Source organism: Carassius auratus, unplaced genomic scaffold, assembly GCF_003368295.1.
Source record: "Carassius auratus strain Wakin unplaced genomic scaffold, ASM336829v1 scaf_tig00022937, whole genome shotgun sequence".
NCBI classification, from domain to species: Eukaryota; Metazoa; Chordata; class Actinopteri; order Cypriniformes; family Cyprinidae; genus Carassius; species Carassius auratus.
This window is the reverse complement of record NW_020525229.1, coordinates 135948-153373: the sequence shown is the minus strand read 5'-3', so window position 1 is coordinate 153373 and position 17426 is coordinate 135948. Positions and strand designations below refer to the sequence as shown.

The 17426-nt window shown below is 35.7% G+C and overlaps 1 protein-coding gene across 2 annotated transcripts in view; it reads left to right on the top strand.

Moving 5' to 3' along the window:
* LOC113077639 (alpha-1,6-mannosylglycoprotein 6-beta-N-acetylglucosaminyltransferase A-like) overlaps positions 1–17426 on the top strand; it is a 60316-nt gene that overhangs the window by 22853 nt on the left and 20037 nt on the right. Inside the window, exons 4-7 of one of the 2 annotated variants that reach the window (XM_026249953.1) lie at positions 11105–11181; positions 13485–13574; positions 14552–14623; positions 14969–15130. In XM_026249953.1, coding sequence (XP_026105738.1) covers positions 11105–11181; positions 13485–13574; positions 14552–14623; positions 14969–15130 — 401 coding nt within the window. The remainder of the gene's footprint in view (positions 1–11104; positions 11182–13484; positions 13575–14551; positions 14624–14968; positions 15131–17426) is intronic. The other variant, XM_026249954.1, reaches the window with a different exon arrangement.

Below are 17426 nucleotides of genomic sequence, written 5' to 3'. Positions count from 1 at the left end.
GCATCTCACTTTTGCGTCAATAAATATGATTAAAACAGTATATTATCCATTTAAAACAGAAGTCATAAAAAAAGCGTATTGTAGAAAATTTTATTTTCAATGCAGAAAGATCAACGTAAGCTAGCTACAATTTGTTTGTTGTTGAGTTTTTGGACTTTGTTGTTTTATCAATAAAGTATTTTTCCAAGTTCATTGCTATCATTTTTAACAACGATAAAATATTAAGGCATAGACACCAGAAACGACAACTTCTTATTTTTAGAGTATTTTTCCAAACAAGTCGTTAACGTTTAAAGTACTTGGTTGATGATTGAAGAAAACTTTGTTTGTTTTAAATCATCAAATTTTAAGCATCATAAACCCAGAGATATAAATGTTGTTGCCCAAAAAACAAACTAGCAACACAAATTCCTGAATCTCAGTTTGATGGAAATATTTGAAATATTCGTCTGGAAAAAATCGGAAGAACCGTTTAGTGATGCTAGTGCTAGCTCAAAAATGACACACCTAACACTTTTAATATGCTAATGTTTGGTCCGTAAATAATTTCTATTGTCTTCACTCTTAAGATAACATCATACCTGGATTGACATTATCTCACGTCTACGTCTGCGTTTGCAGATCCACCCGATTAAAACCAATGAACCATCGCCCGCTGATGTTATCTATCCAAACATGGCATGTTTCACCTCAGCTATCTCGCTCTTTCTCAGAGGTTATCGTCTCTGCGTGCCAGCAGTGAAGAGAGCCCAGGTGTTTTTTGCGGCCCATGGCTTGTGTGTCTATGTGTGTGTTTGTTTGTGCCAGCGGTGTCTGTTACTGTCTCTCTGGACGGTTCTGAATTGATGCCGCTGGCACGCTCTATGCTTCTGGCTCTTGACTAAAGCCTAGAATCCTCTGAGAGCGAGGGAGAGCAAAAGACATAGACAGTTAGCAAATAGAATGGCTTGCTTCATTGTGCTCATAGATGCCGCTGGAGGACGCAAGGCCAACCTGTAATTATTAAGCTAAACACTGGCACAAAGAACAATAGCACAAAGATGGTGTTCATCCTTGCTAGCTAAAAGAGATATGTAGGGTTAAAGTTGTAGGTAAGGCTTGTTCACATCAAGAATGCCCACTCAAGTTCTGCTTCATATAAAAACGCTGTTATGACATCTGCCGCTTTGAACGCTCCAGCACTTTAAAGTCAGATGGATTCCAATTGGCTGTCCATGGTTTTATTGCTAATTAGCTTGGAAAATTTTTTGTTAAATTTAATTCATCCTGTACTGTTTGTTTGATAGGTGTGAGTTAAATTATTTTAATCTTAGGAGCAATAAATGGAATATACGTTGTCCATTGTAAATTGTCATTAACATTATCTTGCTACTTTTTTTTTGTGAAGCAAACGTATGATTTTTATGTAAAAATGATCAGCTGGGTTGCTTAGTTTTGTACGAGTTTTGCCAATTTCTTCAGATAATGTGTAACAAATCTCTTAACTCACAGGGGTCGCATCAATTTAAAAATTCTGGCCAATAATTATTTTCATATTATGAGTGATAAATGGCCGATATTAAAGGCTTGGATTTTTTACTCTGTTAAATTGTATTTGTCCTGTTTCTTCTATGTACATGAATCATTCCTGAATCTGTCTGGATTTTTTGTGAACAATGTCCCGCTACTTTTCGTAGTGGTCAAACTTACGATTTTTACATAAAACCGATCAATGTAACTTCAAGGTTGCAAGTTTTATATAAGTTATGCCATATTCTTCAGATAATATTTAACTTAAAATCTAGTTTGGTTTACTGTCTTTCTATCTCTTTTAACCCACTTGAGGGTTGCGCTGAAAATTGTCCGATAATTGTTTTCATGTTATGTTCAAATTATTGCGAACAGTATGTACTATTTTTAGAAATTTAAACGTATTATTTTTACATAAAAATGAACTCAAATATTGCAAGTTTTGTATGAGTTTCGCCTCTTTCTTCAGAAAATGTGTAACCAAAAAAATCTAGTATGGTTTTCTTTTTATCTACTTTAACCCATTAGCGCCGATATTGGAATTCGATAATGAGCGATAAATGGGCAATGATAAAAGTTATGATTTTTTTGACTGATATAATTAAAATAATTCTATACAAAAATCTATTATAAACTAAAACACAACCAAAATCAACTGATTAAATAAAGTTGAAAAACCCTTTCAGATTTAACCGATATAGTACAGACTTATCTTCACAGACATATCAGTGATCATTTTAAATATCCAGCATTTGTTTTCCCATTGCCTTATCATCTGGAACTAGTTACCGGTATCTGGATAAGCATGATTTGCTATTGTTCCAAAACCTTTTCAGATTATTTGGGCTGATAAAAATATTCCTGGATGAGACTTTGCTTTGGCTTTACTGGGTTGCTAATGAACACAAATCACAAACTCACACATTTGGTCATGATTTCACAGTTCTGGATGGTTGTGACCTGTTTTGCAGAGCCACAGATCTCCAGAGAGTCGTGGTTGGATGAGGAGTGTCCCTGCTGTTGCATTTATAGATCTAGGGTGGATGTGACTTCCCTCTATAGGGAACAGGCAGAACCAGTAAAACTGAAACGGGTAGCTGGATGTCATAGTTCATCTCACCAATCAACCAAGACGGTCACGATGGGGGACTTCCTGTTTTGGAATAAGCATAACCTGTAAATAATGAAAACGAATGAACATTCAGGATGTTTAGAAATTAATAAAAACAGTAATCAATTAATGGACCTTTTTTTGTTACATTTTTAGCAATTTGTCTCCAAATATGTCTGAAACTTGCACTTGTATTAGCAGCACAAGCTGACAATTAGTTTTTCGGTTCCTCATTTTGGATCCACTTTGACAATCCATGGCAATCCATTGTTGTCAGCCTGTGCGTGGTCCCAGAGGACGGCTGCACGCGCCAAGAGGTAGGCGAATCTGAAATGTGCGCTTGTGTGCTTCCAGCAAGTGGAAACTTGTGCGTAAGCAGCGAAACAGGTGAACGGACTGGTTTTGAGTTTCATCTGTTGGGTTAGATGCTTTTGTACTGTGTTTCGTGAAGCAATATGTTGCTGATGAGAGAGCTCACGTCTTTTTTCTTTTGTCTCCATTAGTATGCAACTGCATGTCTGTCAGTCACATTGTTGGCCTCTTCGGCTCTTGTGTAGTCAGAAATGTGATAGTTATCAGTGCAGGGTACTGAAAGGCTCATTGTGTTGGACGGTTCTCCTGTGGGACGATGATCTGATTCAGAGAACGATGGTCAGCACACAGTGGAAGTTAATTAAGAGCTAACAATTAATCCTGCATTTTATTTGAATTTTCTATGTAAAAACATTATGTCGACGTCAAATGTCATATATGTAAGGCTTCAGACCGACAGGAGCGACTTGGAGTTATTTTGGCCCATTTCTGTGTCCAGAAATGTTTCAGCTCATGTATTTTTGGAATGTTTTGCTTGAAATGGCTGTTCAAGATCTTGACAGAGCATTACTGAGCTCACTTTTTGGTTAGTACTGTGTTACCCAATGACAAATTAATAAACATTTTATTTAATAAAATGTAATAATACAAAAAGAATGAATCAAAATGTAATTTCTTATTTATAATTTTGGGGCAGTTGGATAAGAGTTATTTTTGAAGTAATTATGATTGGATATATATAGATATAGATAGATATACTCATTATTGTGTTTAAATTATATATATATAGAATTAGGATTGGGAATTGTTCGAAATTGTCTGGTTCCATAAAAGCAGAGTTGTAAATAAATTGGTAGATATAGCCATGAAAAATATTTATTGCAAAATCATTGCTTTCACGCTTTTTCATTTATATTTAGCAATTCTTTATTTTTTCGTTTGCAAAAAGTACATTTATTTTTCTCAATACTTTCATTTTTGTTTGCAAAACCTTATTTTTTTGCATATTTATGCAGCATTATATTGACTCCGTGCATAACGGCCCACAAAGGGGGCACTCGTGAGCACCCTTTTGAATGTTAAAATGACGAATGGGACACCCTACTGTCTCGTGGACTTAATGGACACACGCATGCAGCGGTCATTTTAAGTCCACAAGACCGAAAGTCCACATGAAGTGTTCCATTTGGGACAGGGCCAATGTGCTCAGTAATTAAAGAGGCAGGGCGGCGTTTCTGTTATTTGGTTTGTGACATCCGTTACGGGAAATGCTGGCGCACGGCAACAACCTTCTGCTCCCTCTCTTGAAACCAACACGGAAGTGACTAAAACTGCAATTCAACGACTGGCCGCTGGAGGCTGGCTCCGAAAGGGAGTCAATCCCATAGACTCCCCATGTGATATAAAAAAGAAAAAAGAAATTTTGCAAAAATAAATCCAGATGCATTACTGTGAAGACAATTTAATTTGGACATTTTTGTAATTGTAATGAAAATAATGTTTCTCTCTCTCTGTGTTTTCATGAAATGAACCTTTATCTTAACATGAATCATCTATCATTTGTCCAGCTTTAAAAGTAAATGTGTGTCACATCACATCCAGTTGAAAGCTTTAGCAAAATCCTTCCAGCTTGGCAGAAAGACTGAACGACCTCAAATTCGCCTGGAACAGAGATTACATGCGCACACACACACACACACACACTAGAGCACTGTACTCTCACACTCCTCTAAACTGGCCATAGAAGTGCCCTCAGTGTGTGTTTCCTGGCATGAGAGAGAAAAACACATGCTGCTCTGAGGGAAATGTCTCACTGAAGCGCAACAGAGAGAGAGACAGCTCTGCTGAGTGCTTTTCACCTCTCGCTCCTCCATTTCTTGCTGTTTTCGCATTAAAGACACGCTCGTTGTCTTCTTGATGACTGTTGTTCGTCTTCGGGGTCTCGCACTATTTAGCCTGAAGGAGTGTGTGATGGAAACGCCCATCTCTGTGTATGTGTGTTTGTGATTGTGTGTTTACAAGGGTGTATGTTGAGCATGTGTCAAGCACAGCTGTTTTTTCCACTCTGCGTAGCACCACACGCAGTTTCCAAATCATTCCCTTTCTCTCTTCCTCTCAGCTAATCATTGTTTTTGTACGTATGTGACGATAAGAAGTTCAGTTCAATAAAGTTCATGTAAGGAAAACACCTAACTACTTATGTGTCTAACTTGATATATTGACTTTATCACAACAGTTCTGTGTATTAAATGTGCTCCATGTGAAAGCATGCATGTGATGGAGATTTACATTTACATTTATTATGAAACCGGGTTTACTGACAAGATGCACATTCAATATCGCATGCGATTTATCGTGCAGCCCCACAGTTATCAGCCAGTCAGCAAACTAATGTTTGATGGTACGGTTATCCAAAACTAGTCCACTCACAAAAACATTGTATACTACTCCACTTTAATAGCGCTGAAGGGATTATGGGTAATATTAGCCTAAAGCACACAAACATATGCACACTTCAAAAATCCATCAGATTCCTGCAACATTTTTTTAAACCGAATAGTTTCCCTCCAGAAAAAAATTGTAAACTTTCATATCGCTGAAGGGTATGTGGGTAGTATTAGCCTAAAGTCTAGAAACATTCCTGGCATGTTTCTTAAACGGGTCACTCTAAAAACTAGTCCCCTTTAGTAGTGCTTAAGGGATTGTGGGTAAAAAGCTTTGACAGAAGCTTAAAGTTACAAACGTATACACGCGTCAGAAATCCACCGAAATTCCTTGCGTGGTTCTTTTACAGAAGAGCCCCCCTCCCCAACAACAACAACTAAACATTGCAAACATTCGTAGCGCTGAATGGATTGTGGGTAATATTAGCCTAGACTTAGTCTAGAATCTTTTACACACTTTAAAATTCCATATGATTCCTGGTATGTTTCTTGAACAGTTCACTCTAACAATTGTGCAAGCTAATCCACTTTAGCAGTGCTGAGGGGATAGTCGGTAATTTTAGCTTAAAGTTCACAAATATATACACATCACAAAACCATCCGATTTCTGACTTTTTTTTTACAGAAATGTTTCCCTACCCCAAATTTTGCAGACTTTGTAGTGCTAATGGAATTGTAGGTAAAAATAGCCTAATGCAGAGTTCACACAGCACGCTTTTCAAACTCGTTGGATCGGCGATGTTTTCACACTACGTGACTATCTGGGGTAGCGTTCAGTTGCTGTTGTGTTCATATTGCACGGTGGATCAGCATCTTCAGAATAGGAAGAATCGCAGACAGCTCTTTCTAGTCTGCAAACTACGTTTCACAACAAAACACACGTGAAAGTTGATAATGAAATAATGAGAACCTGCGTGCGTCAAATCGGAGTTCTTGAGCAAGATTGGATTATCTCATATATCTATTAAAATACTTATGTTGTGGTATATAACTACTCCCCGAACTTCCCTCTGCCCTGTATCTTGGTCTCTCGCTGGCTGTAGATCATCGCTGATGTAGTTTTCAGTGAGAAATCATTGCACACAGTGTGATTGTGAATCGTTGACAGCTCCAGATATTTAGCATGCCAAATATTTTACGGGCGTCATTGACTTGTGTGCGATTCCCTCAGATCATGTCTTTGATAATTTACACTTTTTTTGGCAATTTCGCAAAACCTGTCGACGAGTGACAAATCGGGCTAAAATTGTGCAGAGTGAACTCGGCATAAATGTATTCACACTTCAAAAATCCATATCATTCAATCTGAAAACTTTGCAAGCTGGTCCACTTTTGTGGGTTGCATACTTAAAAAAAATCCATAGGAAATGGTAAACCATCCACATTTGAGGTACCTTTCCCCAATGTAGTGTGATTGGGGTATCCAATTCCAGTATTGTATAATATTTAGTATGCATAGCATGCAAATTAGGGCTGAATTTGGAATTGTATGTTATTAGTTGTATTATAATATATAAACACATAACCGAGACTGTAGGCATAGTATGTTATGCTACGTCAAATTCAGCATGGATTTAAACCCAGTCAGTTTCAGTACCAATGGTGAAACTGCACCCCAGAATTCATTGTGTGGGTCTTCATGTTATTGGGTTATGTGTTGTAAAAAAAAAAATTCTTCAGTAGAGTGTGTGTGTGTGTGTGTGTGTGTGTGTGTGTGTGTGTGTGTGTGAAACATCAGGGTTTGTTTGTGAGTTAGTTTGTGTTTAATTAAATCCAATTAAGGTCTAATTTAGCACTAAATTGCGTTTGTATGTTAAACACACCCAACTAGTCGATTGAGTTAGTGTTCACGACATCAAGCTGAACAGTGGCACAGTTTTTGTCATCTCTTTATAGTCATCCCTCATTTTCTGTCTTTTGGGCTATATATATATATATATATAGTCATTTTTGTCGTTTCTCCCTCATGACTCTTGTGTTAGTTGTGTTATGTGACTAAAAATGGTCTAAATTATTTGTTTGTTAGCATGTGCCCTTAAGCAATGTGAATTTGTGAATGACGTGTACATCCTTTACTGTTTGGTGTTCCCTCGGTGGGGTGCTTATTTGGTTTACAGGATGTGCTCTTAATGTGTGATGTTCTATTTAGGTTGCGGCCAGCCATTGTTCTGCAGCGCCGTCATGTCTCTTACTGCTTAGAGAGAGAGAGAGAGAGAGAAAGAGAGAGAGAGAGAGAGATGATCCAGGCTTGCAAATCGATTCATTTGAAATCACATAGCTAACACTGTGTCCTCGTCTCCCCTCCCGTCATCTCTTTTCATCTTGTCTCCTCTCATCTCATCATCGCACCTTGCCATTTTCCCACATCCTATCTCATCTCATCTAAGCCCCTTTCACACTGCGATTCCGGAAAATACACGGGGTAATGTGTCCCAGCAGTTGTTCCCGGGTTGCTAGATTTTGCACTTTTACATTACCAATGATTACCCGGAATATGTGCGTGCTTTCACACACAACCTGTAAAGGTCCCGTAAAGACACGTGACATCAGAATATGATGTGTAATGCACAAGTCGAAAATGCTAGGCACGTTAACATTCACTTAAGCTAGCTACGATCTCAGCTTCCACGCGGAAAGTGAGGAATTAACTGATCTCTGCTTCGTTACAGTTTGCACATATTTTCTTCGCCACAAAACGTTGGGCTCTAGTGTCTTTTTCTTTGATTGTGTCTCACCTCATCTGGGTTCCTCTTCTCTCATTTTATCTCATCTCGTCTTGTCTCATTTTACCTTGTGTGTTTTCTTTTCATTGTCTCATCTCATCTCACCTGGAGTCCCTTTCATCTTGTATCCTCTCATGTCAGTTCCTCTCATCTCACCTCATCTGAATTCATCTTGTTTATTTTCATCATGTCTTGTCCCATCTCATTGTTTCCCTCATCATCTCCTTTCATATAATCTCATATCGTTTCCTCACCTCTCATCTCCTATCTTCTCTTATATCATTTTGTTTCTTCTGGTCTCCCCTCAACTTCTCTCATTTTTGTCTCCCCACTTCTCCCTGTCCCCTCCCGGTCACCGAGACATGTTCCTGGATCAACATCTTTTGTTTTTGACTTGACAGTGACTTGCTTGAACCAAGCTTTGACTTGACTTGAATTGCTTGACATAAAATAGTAACTTGACTTGACTTTGCTTGATTCTCACAAAAAATGACTTGGACTTGCTTGAGACTTGAAGGTTAAGACTTGAGACTTACTTGTTACTTGCACATATGTGATTTACTCCCACCTCTGCAAACTGGTGAAGATAATCAGTGGAAAAAACATCAGGCGGCACATTTCGTCTTAAAATGTCAAATCAAATGCTATAATCCTATGGCTTCGAGACAAATTAAACAAATCACTGTGTATCACTTGAAGTTATGATATTATGATCCAACCTACCTTTCACCTCTCAAATAGTTGTTTCATTTATTCAAACAAATAGCTGTTTGACTTTGAACCTAAAATATCGTTATGTATTACATGCTTAACCATAGCCATCTCCGCAGTATGATGTCATATATTTGTGTTAGCCTTGCACTTGATATTCTACATCGCTTGGCTTTTTGAACTCTGTAACTTGAGTCATTGAGATTTCTTATCTCCATCGTGCCCTTGAAAAGAGCTCTTTACTCTCGGGTACACACGAGCCACTACTGTAAATCGCCTGAGAGGTAAAAGCATCCATAATAGTTTAAATGTCTGCACTCGGATCAGGGTTCATCTGCAGAATGCGCATGCATGTTTGTATTGGAAGAGAGACACATTTGCTTGCACAGTAGATTTTGTGTGCCTACTTTTATTTCCCAAAAGACCTGCAAATAGTACATTCATGGTCCAAGGTTTTTTCATGACACATGTGTTGACTAAATCTATATCAGTAGTTTTATTTATTTTTTTATTATTTTTTTTTTTTAGAAAGAAGGAGATTGCAGATTGATGGCTCGACAAAAACTGTTAGAGAGAAAGGAAAAAACTAAGTTAGATTGTGTTTGTTTGGCCCTAAAGGGCAGATAATAGTTAAAGTTCAAAGTATGGAGCTGTGCCATCATTTTCTTTACCATTCTAACTCTTTTTAATGTAAATTGTTGATATAATGTGTAAAATAAGGCTGTGTGCAACTTTCAGATATATTATTTTTAACACTAGCTTGATTTCCAGTCATGAAATGTGTTTTTTAACTTGTCTTTGAAAAGTAAAGATCATTCAAGTTTCATAAAAAAAAAAACTAACAATAAACAAAAAGGTAACTGTCATGAAAATTCTAAATTGTTTAGATATTTAAAATAAAATGACGTAAAATTTAAAACTTACAAAAAATTCAGAAATTGCTTAAGTTTACCTTTTTTTTTGTCTGACAATGTTTCATTTAATGTATTATGTTTTGAACATTACAAACAGCAACTTATTTGAGACAAATTTTAAATTTTGTAAAAGTAATTTTGACTACAAATTTCTTAGCTTTTTTACTTTGTCTTTATTTTACGTTATCACCGTTTAGTTGTTCAGATATCGTTGATTTTCTTGTTTGTTTTTGTTTAATTTTTTAACAACCTTTTGTTGTTACATAGTGTTTGCTTTAAAGAGTTTCTAGTAAAAAAGACGAAGAACAATTATAATGTAACTAACATAACAGATATTTTTAACGATAGTTTAACATAACAGATATTTTTAACGATAGTTGTAAATTCTGATCTTATTAACCGTAAAAGTAGACATTTTGGCTCAAACATTTATGCATGTTTTAATCATATACGTTTTTACCGTTTTAAAGGGACATGTGGACTATTTTAATGATGTCCTAACTACCTTTCTGGGCTTTGAATGTGTCATTTGCATTGCTGTCTACGTAGGGTCAGAAAGCTCTTGGATTTCATCAAAAATATCTTAATTTGTGTTCCAAAGACGAACGAAAGTTTTACACATTTGGAACGATTTGTGGGTGAATAATTAATGACAGAATTTTTATTTTTGGGTGAACTATCCCTTTTTTTCTGCAGTGCAAAGCAGCAATAGAATGTCTTTGAAGACCATTTGAATGCATTTGGCAAGATGTGGGTGTTCGGTCTTAGTGTTAATTTGCCGTGTTAACTGCATTATTGATCTCTTTCCCTGGCTCAGTGTCCATGTGCCAAAAAAGCTTGTTGGTTTTGGGTTGTGATTGTGAAGTGTTCAGTCTGAAGGGAAGTTAGCAGTAAATTTTGCACTTAACGGTTAACATTAATAAACAGCAGCTACTTTTGAAATTTAGCTTTAACCTGAGACTGAGTTACAAAATATACTGTATTTACAATTATTTACTTTTTTAAATATTAAGTAAAAAGTTGGTTCAATTTTGTTTACAAATATTTCTGGCCTTTTTTTAATGAAACGGGAGCACAATAAAGTGTGTTTAAAGAAAGTTCAACATTGCAAATCATTTGTAAATAAAATTTTTACATGCATTTCCCATGTACTTACTAGGCAACGTAACGAATTATAGAAAATTGTAATGCTTTGTAATCACTATGTGGCTTTTTCACTTAATATTGTGTTAGCGAGTTAATTTGAGAGTGCATTGTGTGCGTTATTGATCTTCCAGGCGGAGACCTGTGTGCAAAACAATCTTGTAGATTTCAGCTGTGAAATGTGTCGTTTGGGACTGATAATTATGTTCTTCTCTCTCTTTCTCTGTGTGTTTGCAGACTTGCTGAACGGAGCACAGGAGAAATGCGAACTGCCCTCGCTTGACGGGTTTCCGCATTGTGAAGGGAAATTGAAGGTGAGTGTTTCTCGGACCCTCTGATCAGTTCTCTGAGGAAGGCTTCTCGATCTGAGTCGCTCTTTAATCACTTTATGCTGGCATTGTCTTATGGTGGCTTCTCATCGGTTGGAGTTTATTTAGAAACCATTTCCATCCTGAATCCAGACAGATAGATTTTTAAATTAAAGACTCTCTGCAGGATTCTCCACTTACAGACAGGGAGATATTGATTCGTTTTGAGACATTTGAAAGCTTTTAACTGATTTTGTGTTAGTTATGAGCAAAGTACTCAAGTCGTTAATAAAGTTGTTACTAATTTTAATGTAAAATACTTTATTTTACAAACATTTGTGCACAATTTGATGATGTAGCTTGGGTTTATAATTCTTTTCTACTTAAAGATTTTTATACTTAATTTATAATTATACGTTATTATTAATAATCAATTAATAATAATGATGTATTATTATTATTATTATTATTATTATTATTATTATTAGAATATTTAGACGATAAAAGTAATTTATCTGGTTGCCCATATATGTGAGGTTGGAAACTATAATTATGATGATGATGATATTATTATTATTATTACTATTATAATAATATATCTAAATGATTTACCAATATATCTGATAAATGTATCTTTTTTTATAAAAAAAAAACATTTGTGCACGATTTGATATAGCTTAAGTTTCTAATTCATTTCTAACAATATATATTATTATATTATATTATTATTATATTATTATTATTGATATATATATATAATTCTAAAATTATTTAGAACATTTTTATATTTTGTTATTGAATTATATAATTGGTTATATAATTAGTTAATACACAATATATGTAATTAAGAATATCTATTATTAAAATAGATTTCTGTATATCAGTGTATTATATATTGGTGCATATAATTTTTATTTTATTCTTTTATGGAGGTCTGTAATATGCCACGTCCTATTGTGAAGTGTTTAGCGTTCACATGTCTGAAGTGTTTCATCATGAAGTGCTTAACCTCCCAGAAGTTTCAGATTTTTCAAATCCTCTCAAGAATTCAGAATGGAGTTTTACCGTGTGATGGTGCTTTTTCCTTCTTGGAATGCCACACTTCGTAATGCGCTCACCTGATACTCAGAACGAGTCCTTCCTAATTTTTACATAACACGATGTCGCAGCCAGACGGGACAAATTACGAAGGGTTTAACATCAAGCAGAGCACATGAAGCTGGTCGGCCTTTTCAGTCAGATCAGACCAGAGCTTGGCCTCGTCTCAATAATCACAGGTCCTTTCATTTAGAGCTCACGGAAATTTGTGCGATATGGAAATCCTCTTAAAATCATGCAGAATTAAAACCAAAATGTGACAATAGTAACAGTGAGAACAGCTTGACTGATTTGTTTGACTTTAGTCTGGAGGGTTAGAATGTCTCAAAACGATTTTGTTTATCCATTAAACCAAAGCACAAACATTTTTAAAAAATCAAACATAAGATGGTGTTTTTTAAGATGATGTGCTTTGTTTGAAGGTCGACGTGTCAAGTTTTATCCCAATTATGCCTTATATTTGCAAACCGTTTCGTAAAACCATTTGTTAAATTCTTGGTTCAGTCAACTTTGAAAATCTGTGATTTTAATTTGATTTGTTTGGTTATTTGTTACTGGTTTAAAAAACAAAAGTAAAAAAAAAAACATTGTTCCTGTGGCTCAGTGGTAGAGCATTGTGTTAGCAGCGCAAAAGGTTGTGGGTTCGATTCCCAGGGAACACATGTTGGGAAAGAAATGTTAGCCTAAATGCACTGCAAGTCTGCTAAATGCATTAATTTAATAAATGACACTCTTAAAATCTTGTTCAGTCAATTTTACGTAGTTAATTTCATTGGTTTTTATGAACCAAACAAATGTAAATATTCAGACATATGCAAATTTTAAAAATTTTGTTCACAGACTGTGTAAAATGTATCATTTCCATATGAATTCAAGCTTTTTCTCATAAAAACGCACGGACGGCATCTTTCTCATAAAACCCTGATCGATAAGTGTGATCTGAACCTCACACTGCGATCAATACGTCCCTCTCCGTCCTAGAGAGAGTCTCACTGTGAAAAGAAATTGGATACAGGAAGAGGAAACCTATTTTCCTGAAGGTCAAGCTGATCTAAGAACTTCAAAAATATCCTGGAAAAACTAAGAGGAAATAAAACTGTGCACTTTATGCACAGCGTCCTTCACAAATACTTGTATATTTGTTAGATTTACAAAACCCATTTATGTACAGCTATTTCTAAACGAGAATTTTTTTTTTTCGTCCTCTACAGTGGATGAAGGACATGTGGCGTTCGGACCCCTGCTATGGGAACTACGGAGTGGACGGATCCACCTGTTCCTTTTTCATTTATCTGAGTGAGGTAAGATGTGACAGATAAATTGGCTTAATGGTATGTGGCACTGCCATGGCACTCTGACATAAAACCATGATGCTAGATGGTTTCCATATTCATGTGCTATTGAAAATGATGTTTAAAACCCCTCAATGATGAAGTTGTTTCTTATGAACACGCAGCTTTTTGTTACTCAAGACATTACCTGAAGGACTGGGGTGGTGTGGATTATTGTGATGTTATTATCAGCTGTTTGGACTCTTATTCTGACGGCACCCATTCACTTCAATAGATCCTTTAATGAAAGAGTGATGTAATAGTAACTTTATCCCAATCTGTTCTGATGAATCAAACTAATCTACATCTTGTGTGGCCTGAGAGTGAGTCAAATATCTGCGAATTTTCATTTTCTGGTGCACTGTTCCTTTAAGATGTTTTGAATGATATGGTTTCTTTCCAGTAAACCTTGTTAAAATGGCCTTAACGGTTTTAGCTGAATGTGGTTTCTGCATACAAGGAAGTTTGGCTGTATGAATAGCTCCCAATGCCACAGTAAACACACGATCCTCTATAAAACACAAAAGATGTGATGCGTGAAATTTGAGAAAATTATTAAAATGCAGCTTGTTATTCATTTTGAGTGTTTAATGACTTCCGAATTAAATTTTGTCGAACATTCATTGAAAATAATGGATATCTCATAATAACTACACTGTGTGTGTGTGTGTGTGTGTGTTAACATCTGAAATCTATTAGACAGAGCTGCATATTCAGCTCCTTGCATAAATTTCCATACCAACCATCTCACTCTCCTTTGCAGTTGATGTGTAATTTAAATATTGATTGGGTAGTTAAATGAGCAGACTGATATATAAATACACAAGGCTACTCAGAGAAATGAGATGTAGTACTGTATGTCTACAAGATGTGTTTCCATGCTCTGCTGGTTTATGTCTGATCATTAGCTCTGACGCACACTAACTCGCTGTTTCTGTGTGTGTTAGGTTGAAAACTGGTGCCCTCGCCTGCCGTGGAGGATCAAGAATAATCCTGAAGAAGCTGACAGGAATTCACAGGTCAGCTATGGTTTGGGGCCAAAACCGTCCTCAAAATATGATAAAATGTCCATACATTTTTTAATTATTTAAATTAAAATTTAAGAAAATTGTATATATTTGTGAATAATGAATTACTTTTTCGGACCTTAGGATGAAAGGATAGTTTAGTGGGAGAGTTGTGATTCGAACTCAGGATGCCCGTAGCACAATGGCAATATTTTTGGGCACACTGTCCACAAGGCTATCAATTAATTATTTTATATAGTAACTTACCCAGCACTGGTCGCCAGAATATGACAAAAATTGCACAAACCGTCACACTCTATGCAACTCAAGCAAACTGCTCTGTTTATTTTTGCGCAGAGGAAGATCCGCACGAGTTTCGATGAGCTGTATCGCGTGATGTCGCGGCGCGAGGAGTTTCGCTGGATGATGCTGCGGATCAAGCGCATGGAGGAGCCGTGGGTCGGTGCCATACGCTCCCTCGCCACCAAACAAAACCTCCACAATCGCAAGCGCAAAAAGGTGAGTCGCAAGAAATGTGCCAATCAACTTAACATGACAGCCTTTAACAACAATTGATGCAAACTCCTAATTCTTCTGTGAAAACACCTTTTTGAGATCAAAATATGTTACCTACGAGATTCGTGCAGATCTGATGAGATAAAGAAATTACAAAACCACTAGTTTATTTACAACTTGTTTTTGTGGCATTGAGTATTGAGTATATGAGTGCCAATCAAAGGTGTTTTCTGTAGGTCAGTCAGAATCTGCTTTGAACTCATTTTTGTTTTCTCAAGTTTACGGAGTTCTACACAGATCTGTTTACATATTAAGACAGGAGTCAACATTTTTAAGTGGATCAAAACCTTTCTTCAAAGATGTCCTAAAACCAAAATAATACCCGTTCTTGTCTTAGGACAACTTTGATGAACTTTTCTGATCCACTTCAAATGTTGACTACTGTATATTTACTTGTTATTCACAATGTGTAACATTTTACCAGATTTAGCCCTACACTCACTGTTATTTGTTCCCCACTCAATGCTATTTCACTAAATGTTTACATTTAATACAATTATTGTGCACTCATGGTTTTTGTAGAAAAACCTTTGCTGCTGAATTACCCACCAACCTAGTTTATAACACTATTATTTTCATAGATTATCATTATATATTTTTTATTTGTTATTTTTTTTAATAAAATGAAGTTGCCTATATTTAGTAGATTGTGTTTAACATATAAAAGAAGTGACGATCAGGTCAACAAGAAAGAAGTACATAAATTGTACACTGATTTAAATGACAGTTATATCATTTATCGCAGTTATTTTTGGTGCAATATATATCGCACAACAATAAGTAGTTATTGAGACAGCCCTACACACAGCACAAATAAGACATTGATTGTGTTGTTAGTCATTGATTATATCAGGAGTTTTTGCGTGAAAAACTGTAATTTTTGTATGTGTTTTTTTTCTTTTCGTATTCGTCATCAAAATGATTGTTACGGATGCCAAAACGCAGAAAATAGAACCAGATCTGAATTTTTATGACGGACGAAAGTTTCAGAGGCAGTGTTTATACGTGATTGACACAATGCGAGGTCATATTTTTTCTTAGCGAGTGAAAATTTTACAGATTTTCAGATTCGGTGTGCAATTACCTTAATTTCGGTCAGTTCAGTAAATTCAGGTATAATAGGAGCCTTTTGAAGAAAGGTTTTGTTTGACTAATAGGACCGAACATCCAACTATAATGTTTCCGGAGAGACAAACACGAGTGTTAAAATTGTGCGATTGAATCCGCTACATTTTTCCAGCGTCTTTTTCACCCATGATGAGTTTGCATCTCTTAACAATGCAGCTGGCATTCCCGCCCTTTTCCGAATGAATAATTCACACGAATGCAGATAGACACACTTTCCCAGGGGCATCTTTGACTTCCTCTTTCACCTGCAGTCAGGCGCCGCAGCGGGACCCAAAACCTCACGCACGAGTCTCTCTAGAGATCGCCTGGAATAACCTTGGTTGTTTAGAGCTTAAAGCATGTCACGGTTACCCATAATCCTCTGGTGGTACTTATCCACCACACAAATGTGACTGCGTGCGAGTCCCTTGAGATATTAATACTAAAACAATTGCTGTGGATGAGAAATATATGACTGCGCCATACAGACTCTGGCATGACAGTGAAGTTAATAGACTGCAACCCACAGTATTTTAACCCAGAATGCAACCTTCTCTTCACATTTAATTCTTCACAATAAGCTTAGTTAAGATAGCTAAGACCACAAAAAAACATGTTGGCAATTATTTGAGCGATTTTAAGCAAATATTAATCACTCAATTTAGTGGAATCAGACTTTTTGATCAGTTTAATAATGTGTACTAGTCATATTTTGTATTTTATTTGACATTCTTTTTAAAAAGTTAACTATAATATTTCAATACTCTGTTTTTATTGGAATATAGAACCATATTTTGATCTTTTTTTAATTAGGACTGCCATTTAGAAATGTTAAATTGAGCTTTATTATTTTGAAAGAAAATACATATTATGCAATCAGTATTACGCAATCAAATAAAATATAAGCTAGTTAATTTGTCTAATGAATTTAGTGCCATCAAACTATTAATTGCAATTAAATCGCATTCAAATTAAAGGTGTTTGTTTACAAAATATATGCGTGTGTACAGTGTATATTTTATATATATTAAAAATAGAAACACATACAGTATATATTTAGAAAATATTTACATGTAGTAATTACATGTGCAGTTTATATTTATATTAATATAATTTGTTTTATTTATATATA